This window comes from Argiope bruennichi, chromosome 4 (assembly GCF_947563725.1).
Source record: "Argiope bruennichi chromosome 4, qqArgBrue1.1, whole genome shotgun sequence".
Classification (NCBI taxonomy): Eukaryota; Metazoa; Arthropoda; class Arachnida; order Araneae; family Araneidae; genus Argiope; species Argiope bruennichi.
In genome coordinates, this window is record NC_079154.1 from 83,908,073 (window position 1) to 83,923,361 (window position 15,289).

General features: G+C 27.7%; 1 protein-coding gene across 6 annotated transcripts in view; it reads left to right on the forward strand.

Moving 5' to 3' along the window:
- The window catches only part of LOC129966737 (dystrophin-like), a 249,446-nt gene that overhangs the window by 57,089 nt on the left and 177,068 nt on the right, over positions 1–15,289 (forward strand). The window contains exon 1 of one of the 6 annotated variants that reach the window (XM_056081280.1): positions 4,270–4,324. The exons of the other annotated variants lie outside the window; for them this stretch is intronic. Coding sequence (XP_055937255.1) covers positions 4,285–4,324 — 40 coding nt within the window. The 5' untranslated portion in view covers positions 4,270–4,284. Of the gene's footprint in view, positions 1–4,269; positions 4,325–15,289 lie in introns of those variants that run through there. 6 annotated transcript variants of the gene reach the window in all.

Here is a 15,289-nt window from a genome sequence, read left to right on the forward strand (position 1 = left end):
ATGAGCTCGTAAACTATTTTTGCTCAATCGAAATCACATTTCGATAAAAGGGCTATTGAGCTGATTTTGGCTTCTTTCCAATATTTAAGATCAAATGAACTGTGAGCGACACACATACACTCCTGGATTTCTTTTTACAAACAACAAAAAATACCGAAATATTATAAATAGCCTACTTTTAGAAAAATTTAGAGTGTGCGGCAATCATAAAAATGGCAAAGAACGAGGATTTTTATTTTGTTAATAGTTTTTCTTGCTTTTTTTTTTAACGTGATAAAGTCGAGTGGACATTTTGAAGAGCTTGGAGAGTTAGTGAGCTGTTTCTTGACACAAAATAATGAGAAGTCGTCCTTCAACGTGGGAAATCAAGAGAAAAGAAAAGGAGAAAAAATACGGAAAAATAGAAAGAAACTTGTCATTTATAACGCATTAGGGAATAAAACGGTGTCTTATCTATTCGGAGTGTCGGCTTCCTTATAAATCGAATGGGTTGGCCTGTTTCTCCCATTGAATCATTTACTTTCAAATATATTTTTGAAAAAGATTTACAGATGAAAGTAGCTAAGAATCGTGTAAACAATAGCGCCGAATTCTAAATTATCAAAAAATAAACTTTTCTTAGTAATTTATACATATACATTTACTTTTATTTAAAATCATATTGAAAATTAAAATCTATCAGATAAAAATACAGAATAGATTTTTTTTTAATTATCCGATCGTTATCAGTAAAAAGTGAATAAAACATAATTAAAAAAAGCATTTAATATTTCTTTACTTAAAAAAATTATCTTTCGATAAGTTATATTGTAAATTATTTCCGTGATTTCGGCATATAATTCCCACATCAAAATTTAATCGCTATTTTATACCTTGATTTTGATATTTTTACATCATTACCAGTACCTTGATTCTAAAATTACAGCAATGATTGATTATTCTGTTTAACAGGATTATTGAAAACCAAGTAAAGAAGTCCGTATTTTAGCCCATTTTGCAATAGAAAATTACCATTGTTCAATTTGATTCCAATAATCGAAACTATTTATTTTTAATACTTTTTATTATTTCGTACACTTTGATTTGTAATATTTCGAACAACACATCAAAAACTATTGATAATCATTTTAATTCCAAAGCATAAACATCTATATGTTATTATCACGCTTGTAATTCCACAAAAATCTCCTCAACCGCCAATAACAATTCTTTGTTAGTTAAAATTTTATTTTGCCAAATACAGATTTTTCAATAATTTATCTGACGAGATTTCGAGGTTTCATTTAAGGAACTAACAACTTCATCCTATGAAGATTTCTAATTGTATTTTCTGATCCACCAACCATATTTGAATGAATATCTTTAAAAAATCGCATGAATTTTTACTTCCGCGCATACGAAGAGTACAAAGAATAATTGCAATAAATATCAAAAAATTTCGCCTCAAAATTTTGTTGTATCTCATTTTTCAGAATTCCTTGAGTCCGAAACACACATTTCTTGAAATTAAGCTCGTCTGCCAAAAAAATCGCCAAATAATTCGCCAAAGATCGAACGCTAATAAGCTCTTTCGTAACTATTTTCGTCAATGGGGTGCAGTTATTATAGTTCTCTTTACCCCATAAATAATCAAAATATTATTTTATATTAATAATTATATCATAAAAATATTAATTTAACAATTTTACCAAATATTATGACGTTAGAGCTTTATACGCTCATCTAAACTAGTTTCAATTAATTTTAATCTTTCCTTGGACCTACAAATTACAATTATTATTCCAATTATGAAGTGGAGGTGTACGACGTTGCTTTTAATAATACATAAGTACATTTATTAGAGAGTAAGCGAGAAAATTTGATGAAGACTGCTCTCTCTGATTAGCTAATGTTATAACAAGATATATTCTCTTAGGCGGGGTCAATTAAGCCTTCTAAGAGTCTTTAGGCAAACCAACCCCTTTCCATCCGTTTAACTTCCACCATCAGATACTGTTTTATTGTTTAATTTTCTATATAGGTAGTTCATGTTAAAAATTTGTATAAATTGTTAAAAAATATGAGTCCATTTGAAAGAGTTACTTTTAGTATTTTACTTATAAAAAATTCCAGATTCAAATTTTAATTCAATTTTAAATAAATTAGCTAAAAAAATACCTTGTCTTGTACATAATTTTAAATACTATTTAATAATACAATCGGCCATTTCTCAAATTAAAAAGCAACATATTTTTTAAAGAAGTTTGAACAACATAATAATAATTTTTTTAGAAAAGTTTACTAATTAGGAATATTATAATAATCATTTAATATTTTTATTAATAATTATTATATTATTAATTTAATCATTTATAAATATTATAATAATCACCTAATAATTATTGATTTTAATTTGAATCATTTCGAGTGCGCGATTTCTGTAAGAAGCATTAAAATTAGTATATTCAGAAAATATAGCAACAAAAAAAAAAAAAATGTAGAGAGAGAGAGAGAGCTTTCAGCGACTACTACATAGTTGCCTATTTGATAATTCGATTCTGCTTCTAGTTACAGTTAATCAAATCATACATCAGAAGTATTCGTTGTGAGAGAAATAAATAATCCAGAAAATTCATCATTAACTGCTGAATTTTTAACTTTACTTTCCCTGGTACCGACATGCGGGTTACTGAACGCAATGGAAAGCTGTCAGCTGATGCTAGATTACAGCTGTTAATGAGGTATGACTTTCTACGTGATGAGAGTAGGATTGCAAGGCCAAAGGGGTGGAAGAAGGGGACAAACGACGGCACACGTGCTGATCAACTTCCTGTAAGTTGCCATTAACCGCGCAGGTGGTATTTCTACTATTTCCAGTGAATGCAACGAAATTCGCGATTCGCCTCCTAATTTAAAGCATATCAAATCTCTACAGAAGTAATGGGAGGCTGCAGAAAGTCAGGAGGAGAACCCCTGCTATGTGGTGATGAAGGGAGCAGCAAATTTTGCTGCGATAGAGCCCTCTAGAGACACGCGTTGCCATAGTAACACACGCACGCCCTCTTCTTCATGCATGACCACCTGTCCTACAAAAGAGAAGAATGATGAGAAAGGAGAAAAAATATCTATGGTTGTGTTATTTCGAGAGAGTCAGACCGACGAGAATCTGTACGCCTACAATGTACCTGGCCATTCGGTGACGCAACTGGGCAAAAAGGAATTGGCGCCCAATAACCTTCGTTTCAAACGACGGAGAACTATGTGCTCGGTTGTCCAGCGGATATTTACCTGTGTTGTTTTTTGTCGGATAGGATTTTTGCCATGGTTCAGCGGATAATCAGGAAGATGACGTGTTTTGGAGCGTGCTGTTGCCAAACTTAGGACACAGAATTTTGTAATGTTAATGTTGTGCATTTTGGAACGATGAAAAAGACCGAAGTAGCATGATACTGGATTTATAAGAACTAAAAGTTTTGAATAAGAAACAACTTTACTTTCCAAGACAACAAACATGTGAATCGTAGAATGAAAGTTGAATAAATATTTTATGTAGGAAGAAAATATTGAACTTTTATAGTCAGCTACTTACTTTTATGTAGCTCTTCAAAAGTGTTATGGATGAAAGACAAATTTTTATTAGCTTTTTGATTTCAGGTAGGATATTATATAAATTGTATGGATGAGTGGATAATATAATTAGTGGATTAATGAAAATATTTGAGAGTAAGCTTATTTTTTTTTTTTTTCCATATCAGAGGAAATATTTTTATATATTTATATTTTGTACGATATTCAAAATGTTAAAGTAGAAAGAAATTTTTCAAAAGCTGTTTCTGAATTTCAGTTTTAAACAGCATGATTACTTACATTCTGTTACTATAATTTTTAAACAACATGTCTGTCAAATCAAATTATATTTTGAATATTTGAAAATCAATCAAAATAGCATTCACTATCAGATAAGGCGAACAAATGTAGCAAAATAAGCACCATCTTTTTAATCAACAAGATAACAATAAAGAACAGTGCTATATCAGAAATGTTCTGTTTCATTCGTAAAAGATAATTGCGATAGTATGGATATGGAGTTTCGATCGACATTTGCATGCGATATACAATTTTATTAAATCTTTTGTTAGAGCTAAGAATTATTTTAACCTTTAATAATTTAGAACTTGTCACGGAAATGCCTACCATCATGTAAATGAATGCATTAATTTATTATTGCATTGCTAAAAAAGCGCAGTGTACAAAAAAGTGTTATACAAATTATTAGAAGAACATTTCTCAAAAACTTTAAAGGAAATGTCCCTTGCGGCTGTGTTGAAGTGGAAAAAACGTAAAGGTAAGCGATTTCATATTAAACACATCCAATATATTTGCAAATATCTTGCAAAATTATTTAAATTAGTATATTAAAATTACAGTTATTAAATATTCCATTTTTTTACAATATATTGAATTTTTACTGAATCCTTTACTATTTATTATTTATCCACATTAAGCAATGCGATTCTTTAATTTCTTAACTTTTCAGTTTGGTTCACTTTGTGTAGCTTTACGTTACTGATTATTATTGGTTACCTATTATTATTTTTATCGAAATTTATTAATTTTAACAGGGAGCAAATGATTTTTGTAGTTATGATTACAATATGTATAGCTAATACAATATTGTGGCTTATGCGTTTCCTGCTAAATATATCAAAATCTCATTTATTTTCGATTATTAATCTAAAATATGTACTTTGTAATTGTAATATATGACAAATAAAAATTATTCTAGGCAAGCTGTAAGGCAAAGGTAGATTCATTTACATCTAAGTTACATAAATTGTTGATGTTAGAAACAGTCAAAATTAGAGCTTGAAAATCACTTATCAGCCCCTAACTTCTAAGATATCGCAGTTATCGAAAAACTTTAAATGTAAAAGTTGTTTGTCTTAAAAAGGCATTAATTTGGCTAATTGGATTTATTTTTCTATTTTCAATATTAAGAAAGTTATAGTAAAAGGAAAATTTCACCCTCCCCTCTCCCAACCATTTCCACCTCCTCTCAGTTAGATAGGTTGTTTACAAACTCGTCCGAAATTCCAAGCCAGTTAAAATCCAAACCAAATTACTAAAGAACTAAAGTTATTTTCCCGAAATTTTGTTAAGAGAACCATTGCAATAGGTTGTCTTCCTACAGGAATCTACCTAAAAAGGAAATTTTAACATCCAAAAATAAAAGCGGCCGATTATTTTGTAAAAAAAAGTATACTAACTCTATAAGTACAACATTCTGTTGCTTATTAAGTCACAATTACCTGTGTAGGTCACCTATTATAAAAAAAAAATTCAAAGATATTTCCTTATTCGTTTGTTTCTTTTTTGTCAAATTGTGAACTATTCACAATAATCAGGCCAACCAATTCCGCGAATAATCGGGAGTTTATTGTTATGGGATACCTTAAAGATTAATGGATTTATTTTTAATATAGTGGAAAAAGGAAATTTATTCAGTCATTGGCAAAATCCATGGGTATGTATTTTTGGCTCATGGTATCTTAAAATTTTCAGTATTTGACTCACAACGGTCTATCAAAATTCATTCAAAATCACTAAAATACAATTAATTGTTGCCATATAAAAGGAAAAGCGCTTACAGCATTTCTAATCTGAAATGGAAAATGCAATCAGATTGAAAACTTTTACAACATTCAGTGCATGCAAAACTAAATATTATTTCAGCAATATCGCTTCCTGCTTTTTATTCCAGATGTCTCAAAATTTTCTGATCTTGTAGTTTTTATTGCATAATGAGTACTTCTTTACTAGAGCTCGGAGACGAAAATTTGTTCCATCATTAATACAAAAAAGGAAAAAGAGTCCAGTTGTAAATTTCGAATCAAAGTTTGATACTAAGTATTTATTCGTATTCCAGTTGTTTTTTTTTTAAAACAAGAGAATAAGTTTTTAAAAGAAATTTCTTGCTTATAATATTTACTTAATTATAAAAGGAGTCGAATTCTGATACGAATAGTTCAGCATTACCAAAATGCTGCCTGTATACATCATAATGTACTCGATATTGTGTAAATAAAATTAATGCCAGCCAAAAATTTGTAATTGGAAGTTTTCAAATTGAAATTTTGAAGTAAGATAGTGATATGGAAATAATTGTTTATTGCAAAATGTTCGATGCCATCTGAAAATTTGAATAGTAGTGCAGTTCGGTTTAAAAAAATTAATAACATATTTCTTTATGATAAGCAAACGAATACGTATACTCTCTTGAAATCCATGGTTACCATAATTTTTCAATTATATAAATACAAATAATTAACTCTTGTAAGCATAGATATATTTCATAAATTCAAATAAAACATTAAAAAAGAAATTAAGAGGTGAAAAGACCCTTACAACCTAACCGCTACCTTGAGTTAAATAAGTTGATGGTTGAATTAGTAACTGTTTTCATTTATTACTTTATTTCCTAATTATATGCAAAAGGCAAGTTTATCTCTAATTTATAAAATAATGATTTCCTAATTAAAAGTTCTTGGGCTAAAACTTTTAAATAAGTAAAATGATCAAACCATTCTTCTAAAAATTTTAAGTTATCAATAAATTTAAAAATCAGCCTTATAGATTTGAAAGAATCTAAACAAATAGGGAAGTTCTAGTTAATATTAATTACATTTCCGTCTTGTGCACAGATGGATTTACGTTTGACCGATTTATATTTTTCATTCTGTCTACGATTTCTTTGCATTGAGCTATTTTTAGGAAATGTACTGACTCAATGATTGTGGCAACTAAAATAGTTGCTACTAATACATTCATGTCCTTGACACTAAAACTTCCAGGCTCAAATTGTTTTCGATTTCCCAAATTGCGTACTCCATTACTGAAATATTGCGAAATTTTAAAACGGCATTTTGGTTGCCTAACTTTTTAGTCTTTATTTATTTATTACCACTATCATTTACATATCTAAATTTTTCAGATCAGTAATCTTTTTTTTTTTTTTTTTTTTTTGTGAAATTTATCAGGGATCATTTTTAAGTAAAAAAGTATGTAAAAGCTCTTTAACAAGATGCAGGAAATATAACTAATAAAACAAGCTGTTTGTTTTTCTGTTTCATATTTATCTAGATTAAGCGTTTTTCCTTAAATATTTAAAAATAATTTCTATATTAGTTTTTTTCCTAGAACCAATGGCACATTTATGTATTTTGAGGTCTTTGGCAGTGTATATTATGAAGCTCTTCTTTTAATAACTTTGGCTAATTTAGTTTCAAATTTCAGTACATATTTAAGATATTAATGATTTATTTCAGGTAATTTTTTTTATTTTATTAATTTTGTGCATATGCCTTTTTTTTATTTATCTGTTATGATTTTAGATTGCCCGGCATTCACTTTTGTATGCACTATTATTGCAAATGTCCGATTTTATAAATATTCTAATAACTAATTAAATATGAAATTTATAGAAAATTTATCAATTATTCTTTATAAAATATTAATATTATTATGATTTTTTATAATTTGTAGAATTTTTATTTTTTACAAACTTATTAATTTGACACCTTGGAAAACTATTTTTAATCTAATTGTTTGCGGGCCCCGATCAGCCTAATTTGCCTTAACTTTTCCAAAATATTTTATTGAATATTACTAATTTTCATTTCATTTCTAAAATGTAAATAATTTGTGCGTTTACACTTTTGCGCTATTTCAGTAAGAATAATTATGTTAAGGATTTATTTAGTTCTTGTTTATGCAGAATGCATCTCTCCTGGTTTTAGTTCCATTTTTTTAGAATTTTTTCTCCCTATCCTTTTTTTAATGTTTTCGCTAAAGATATAGAATGTCTATATTAATATAACGTGAAAACTAATGTTTAAAATGTTTAAAATATCATTTTTGATCCGCAATGTAAAATCTTTATGAGGTATTATCAGAAATCTCTTAAGATTTCCCATCGCAGATTAAATACAATTTCACCACGGAGCTTTTTATATTACTTCATTTATTTGAGAAGAAATTATTACTAATTACCAATGTCACAATTATTACCAATGTTATAAATTGCTGATAAAGGCATACTGGGAAATATTAAATTAAATATTGGAACTGCAACTCTTTCACTGCAGTTAAAGGAATGTGAGAATTCGAAAAAGCACTGAAATTATTTAATAACAACTGTAACATACTATGCTAAGTTTCTTGTTTTCATGTACAACAATGACGATATTTTTATAATGTTTACGTAAAAAATTAAATATTTTATCTTTACTTGGTGAATTGGTCACGACATAAACATAAAAGTTAGTTGAACAATTTTTTATTCAAAGTTCTATAAAATAAAATAAAATAAAACTGGAAGTGATGAAATTTTAAGTTTCTGAAATTTAAACTTTGATAAGAAGTTTCACGCCTTAATATTTACAATTATATATATTAGTAATGTAATTTTAAAATTCATTTTTTTCTCTCTCTTTCTACACCATGCAGTACAGATTGACGGATGGTAGAAATTGAAACATTTTTATTTGAAGGACAAGGCATTTTTCATAACATGATTTAAAAAAACTACAGCATTTCATTTTCATAAAATTATATGAAAGGACTTTAATTAAATGTTTTGATTATCATAAGAAAAACAAGGAAAGGGCATTAGTTAAATGTTTTGATAAATAAAAATTTCATTTCACTTTTTCCTTTTCTGAAATTTTTAATTTTACTGAAAACTTTGTTTGTAAATATATAATAAAAGAATTCTTTAATTTTTCATTACAGGTGATACAGTTATTTATTCTAATTGCACTAATAAATTAGTTTTTGAATTCTTAATTTGTTATACAATATTAATAAAATTGAGTTTGTTGTAATATCTTATGACTTTTTTATGTTGCTTATGTAAATTAGAAATTTGTAATTCTACCTTTTAAAACCTTAAACAAATAACTTTAAACTCCTTATATATGATTTTTTATTCACAAAAACGCATACTACTCGTGTTAACCTCTAACTGTTCTGAAGTCAATATATCAAGTAAAATTAATAAGTAATCTTTGATTTTCCTTGTTTTTCTTGGAAGCTACTCATTTCATTTTTAAAAAAATCATTTTTAACTGTACAACTTTTTTTTCTTTTTTTTTTTTTTGCATTCTTACTTTTGAATACGAATTGTTTTATTCTGAAACTATCTCAATGTAAAGCAACATGAATAATTAAAAATAATTTCTGTATAATTATTTCAAGATTATTTTGAAGGATTCATAACAAAGAAATGATATTATCTTTATGTTAAATATTTAAAGTGATATTGAATAATTTGATAGAAATTATTTATTATAAACTAGGTTCATTTGCCGTTAGGCATATTCATCCGAAATACAGAATGTAAAAGTTATGAATTTCAGTTCATATTCAGATTTTACGATTTCTTATGAAAATAGAAATAACGAAAAAAAATTAACTAATTCTGTTATTAATTTGGAATATCCTGTCAAAGGAAATTTTTTGAATTAAAAAAAAACCTTAATGTTAGAATGATAACACAACTCCACGAATTGTTTTCTCTTGTTTATGTCTCGTAACAATAACTTATCTATTTTATTAAAAATAAAAACACTAGATTAAATGACAAAGTAAATCAAAATCCAGATGTATTAGAATTATAATATTTGCAAAACTTAAAAAAAATCTTCTCTATTTATTAGGAATGTTGATAATGTTTAAAATGTTAAGCTGCAATTGATCAAACGTTGTTTTTAATTCAAAGTTCATTATAATGTTTAAGAAGTTTTCTAATGGCTACGCGGAGCACTAGTTAATTCAAATATTGCTCCCGGTTTTATTAAGCAATATCTGGAAGACAAAGTTTCTCTCGATTTTTTTTTTGGTAAAATCATGTTTTTTTGGATAAAATATTTAGATACTGATTACGTATGAATATTTTTCTATTTTACCTACATATGAAATGGTCCTTTAAATAAAAGAAATCATGAATGCATTTAGTTTAAGATATTTTTTGAAACAATCTGTTATATTACAGTATTCCTTTTACAGTTTATCTATCATTATTTATATATTTGAACTTACACTCAGTTTTACCGTCCAAATACCGACGCTATTTGACACTGTCAGCATGAGAGCAGATAGAAAAAAAGGTTAAAATGAAATCTACGATCGCAAATTTCAAGTTATCAGGTTATTATTATTTTTTAAGTCATTATTTGTCTTAATTAATATAAGTCATTAACTAGTTTAAACCGGTTTGAAACAATCACGAGACTTCTCTATCGGTTTATATCCCTCCCCCCCTCCCCCCCCCCCCTCTCTCTCTCTCTCTCTCTATATATATATATATATATATATATATATATATATATATAATTTTTTTAAAATTTTCATTTTCAATTTTTCTAGCTGGCAAACAAAGCTTAGGAGCTCGACCGATTTTGAGATGAAATAACAGCTATAATGCCATAGTTATACGTCAATCTTTTAAAAACGCATCTGCTGTCAAAGAAGCATACTTAATAATAAAGCAACGCTGATAAAAGCTGGTCAACCTTTTAAAAACGCATCTGTTTTCAAAGAAACAAATATAATAATAATGCAATACTGGTACAAGCAGGTAAAAAAATATGTGCGATTAAAAGATGCTGATGAAAATTGCCATTTATGCTTTATTCATTGCCAAGGCGATTTCGAGCTTCAATATTTATTGCCTACTCGATTTCAAGCTTCAAAACCCCCAAACCAAAACATCATGTTTTCACATGATAAAAAGCTTTAATAGTTAATTGTGTAAAATCGAGTTTTTTGAGAAAAGACACATATATAGATAAACTTAAAAAGCAAAAATATTAAATATAAAAACATAAGTAAAAAAAGAAAGCAAAAAGTGCGATTCGAATCGAAGACTCGCGTCTTTCGCGTCTTTGATCTGATAACTATACTGAGCTGCCTACACTTCAAAGTGGAAATTGAATATACTTATTCTAATAGTTAGTTATAATTTTTTTGTATAAAATCGCGTTTTTCAGGAAGGACACCTATATACATAAACTTAAAAAAAGCAAAACCTTATCTAAATATAAAATTTGATCCAAATCGCTAGTCTTTTTCGAGATACACGAAATAAATAAATTTTTATATATCAATAATTGAAAGTTTAAAATTATACGATTTGATTTCTTGAAATCAGGACAAAAAAGCAATTGCAAGTCACCTGTTATAGTGTTTAGTTTTTGTAAACTTAATTCTTATTTTCTTAATACATTTGTGCTCATTAACTAAACGGTAGTATTTGAACAGTTTTGATAATTAAAAAAAATTGCACACATACCGATGATTGGAATTGGTTTACTAAATACAATTTCTAAATAAAAAGAATACAAAATGTGCCCAATTTTTTAAAAGTCAAAATAAATTAGTTCAGAACAACGAAGAAGTAGACGGAACTAGTAAGAATGAATCATACGCCTCCAGCGTTTTCCTGTTTAGTCGTGAGTGCAGTGACACAGAGAAAGCGTTGCGATGTGTAAACAGCTTTAGCGAATAAATAATAAAAAAGAAACGATAGTTTTCTTCCCGTTAAAGCTTTTGATTAAAAATGTTGGATGTCTGAGATACAGTCTGCAATATTTTTAATTAACATTTTGAGTACGAAAATTTTGTCTTTTTGTCAAATAATAGTGGCCAAAATAAGAAAGCTTTATAAGGCCAAGAATGAAATAAATAGGAATTGTAATATATTTATTATTTAATTTCGAGTATTATTACTAGTATGCAAGTGCAGTTACGAAACTTTATTGTATTGCATGTTTAAATTATTTAAAATCCGTATTCTTTAACTTAACGGCTTAAGCAACTTTTTTTATCGATTTATATTGGCAATTTTCAAATTCCTGTCTGTTAATGGGTTATTATCTTTACTACGGATAATGATCACTATAAATCTACTAAAAACTAATTCTTTCCTATTTTACTACTTATTTTCCTAATTTTCCTTTATTGATGTGTGGGCTTTATTTTTAATGGAATTAGATTCACTTCTTGATTATAGTACCGAATACAAAAAGTTTAGAGAAACCATCATAGATGTAACTGAGATTATTTAAGTTGGTTCTTCTAGTATATTTCTTATTATAGTCATATCATTAATATAAAATTTTAAAACTCATCTTTTATGTAAAAATTTTACGGATATACTTATTTAAAACGTATTTTCGGATTTATCATATTAAAAGATAATGAATTCAATAAAAAAAATGTATTTCTTCTCAGCCAATGCTCGAATTCTCCAATTTTTATTTATTGTACGACATATATATATATATGCAGTGGCTCAAAAAATTGAGAGTACACCTTACTTTTACTTCTTAATCCGACTTTCAATATAAATAACACATTACCGGGAAGTGCAAACATGTTTTTATTTTTACACATAGCAAATGGTTTAATTTAAAGTAAAAATGAAGAAAAATCAACAAAAAACCTCTAAACTGAAAAATTTCAGAAGCATTTTAAATAAACATATGCAGAATCTTGCCTCAAAAAATTGAGAATACACCAATGAAATTTTTGTAATATCTCGCATAAAAACAAAGTGTCACTATTAAGTTGCATGTCTTTTGGCTCTTTTAATGGCCTCTAAACGTTATGGTACCGATTCGACCCATTTTTGGTGCAATCTGAAGATATTTTATACCATTCTTCTTGCATCACTTGTTTTAATTGGGTTTTGTTTCTAATTTTGTGTTTTTGAACCACTTTTTCGAGTATGACCCATGAATATTCAAGTGCATTGATGTCGGGGGACTGTGGTGGTGTAGGTAACTGCTGTTTACAATGAAAAAGACACAATATTTTGACGTTATGTGCATTCAGTTTAGGGTCGTTGCCCTACTGGAAAATGGAATTTCCATCTAATCCAAAATTTTTAACACTTTCCTTTAGATTGCTGTGACCATATGGTTCATCCAACTTGTTGTAGAAATTTTTCAAATGATAGGCAGAAGTGTAAATTGTTGAAACTGTGCGAAATTCCATTAGACAAGCTGTGTATAAAAGTCGCATTGTTAGAGAGAAACCGTTCACCAGCTTGCAAATTCAGAAAAATCATTTGAAGTTTGCAAAAACTCATCAATTGAAAACCTTTGGAAGAAAGCCATATTTAGTAATGAAAGAAAACTCATCATTTTTGGCAGTGACAGCCATCGTACTGTATGGAAAAGCCTAATACTGCTTTGGATCCAAAAAATTTACGTCCTACAGTTAAACATGATGGTGACTCGGTCATGATTTGAGGTTGCATGGCTTCATCCGGAGTAGGAAATTTAATTTTTGTAGATGGCATTATAAACGATATGAATTACTTGGATATACTTCGCAGCAATCTAAAGGAAAGTGCTAAAAATTTGGGTTTAGATGGAAATTTCATTTTCCAGTAGGATAAGACCCCAAACAGAATGAACATTACGTCAAAATATGGTGTCTATTTCATTGTAAACAGCAGCGTCACACACCATCACAGTACCCCGACATCAATACCATTAAATATCTGTCAGCCACACTCGAAGCAGTGGTCCAAAAACACAAAATTAGAAACAAAACCCATTTAAAACAAGTGATGCAAGAAGAATGGGATAAAATATCTTCAGATACAGCCAAAAATTGGTCGAATTGGTACCACGACGTTTAGAAACCATTATAAAAGCCAAAGGACATGCAACTAAATACTGACATGTGCTATCTATGCGAGATATTACAAGAATTTTATTGGTGTATTCTCAATTTTTTGAGACAAAATTCTCCGTATGTTTATTTAAAATGCTTCTGCAACTTCTCTATTTAGAAGTTTTTCGTTGATTTTTCTTCATTTTTACTCTAAATTAAATCATTTGTTATGTGTAAAAATAAACAGATGTTTGCACTTCCCGGTAATGTGTTATTTATATTGAAAGTCGGATTTATGTAGTAAAAGTAAAGTGTATTCTCAATTTTTTGAGCCACTGTATGTACTATCATAAAAGCATTTCCCAATTAAGATTTATGCATTCTATATGGAATATTTATAATCAAATAATAAAACATTTTTTATTTTTATTTTTTATTACTTTTTTATATTTTAATTATATTTGTAAATAAAATATTTAAATCCTTATAAAACAGTAATATACTTTATGTTGTAATAATCAATGGGTAATAAATGCAGTAGCTAATATTATTTTTTTTATCAGTGAGGTTTTTTGAACTTGTTTTATTGTAATGTTATTTCGATATGCTTAGGTTTTATCTTCATTAATTTCAAATGTAAGTTAAATTCAAATTATTATTCAAATTCTTAGAATTAATCATTATTCATTTTGATATTATTACCAAAGCTGCATATGGCGACTTGGATACCGCCGTAGATTCCAAAAATGAAAAAAAAAATGTATATGTGCATTTGAATAATAAATATTGATTTAATTTAGTAAAAGGGCACCATTTTATATTTAATAATTTTTTTGTTTAAAAAATATATCCCAGATTAATGTTATTTATTATTAAGGATGGGCTATTTATCACTAATATGGCATGGATTGAAAACTCCTGATCTTATGACATCCAAGAGGCATCGGCTTACATATTTTTTATAAAATATGTATTGAATGTTAAATCAGTTTTATCTAAAAAATTAATGAATATTTATTAAAAAACAATTCTAATTTTAAAAATTTCTCAACATAATACTAATTGGAAAGAAACAGTTTTTAAAGGAGTAAATGTTCTTAAAATGCTGAATAAAATTATTAGAAAACTGCAAAAACAAATTAAACTTAAAAACCGATTAAATATTGTTTCACTTCATTAAATGATGTTTTAATTTCAACCAAACTCATAAAATTTTGCTATTCCCCTGCAATGGCAAAATAATAACAAGTGTGACTGATAATACTGTTAAAGCAGTGGCAAAATGATAGCAGGAATGTTTGATTCCTCTTAAACAGTCCTTCCTAAAACAGGAATGCCTGATATCAAAGCAAAACAGAAAGTAAACCCAGACAGCAAATAAATAAATAAAATAATTTACGTTTTACATCTAACTGTATATTTCGTCTTATTTTATACTTTATATTTCAACCGTGAACTTTGTTATACCACTTGAGTATTTTTTTTTTTTTTACGTTTTAGAACACAATAAAAAAATCTTTATTGTTACATGTACTGTCTAGTAAATTCAAATGAAGATGTGTAAAAGGTATTCCACTACCGGAAAGAAAATTGAATAAACAAACAAATAAAATAGACGAAGCGAAGG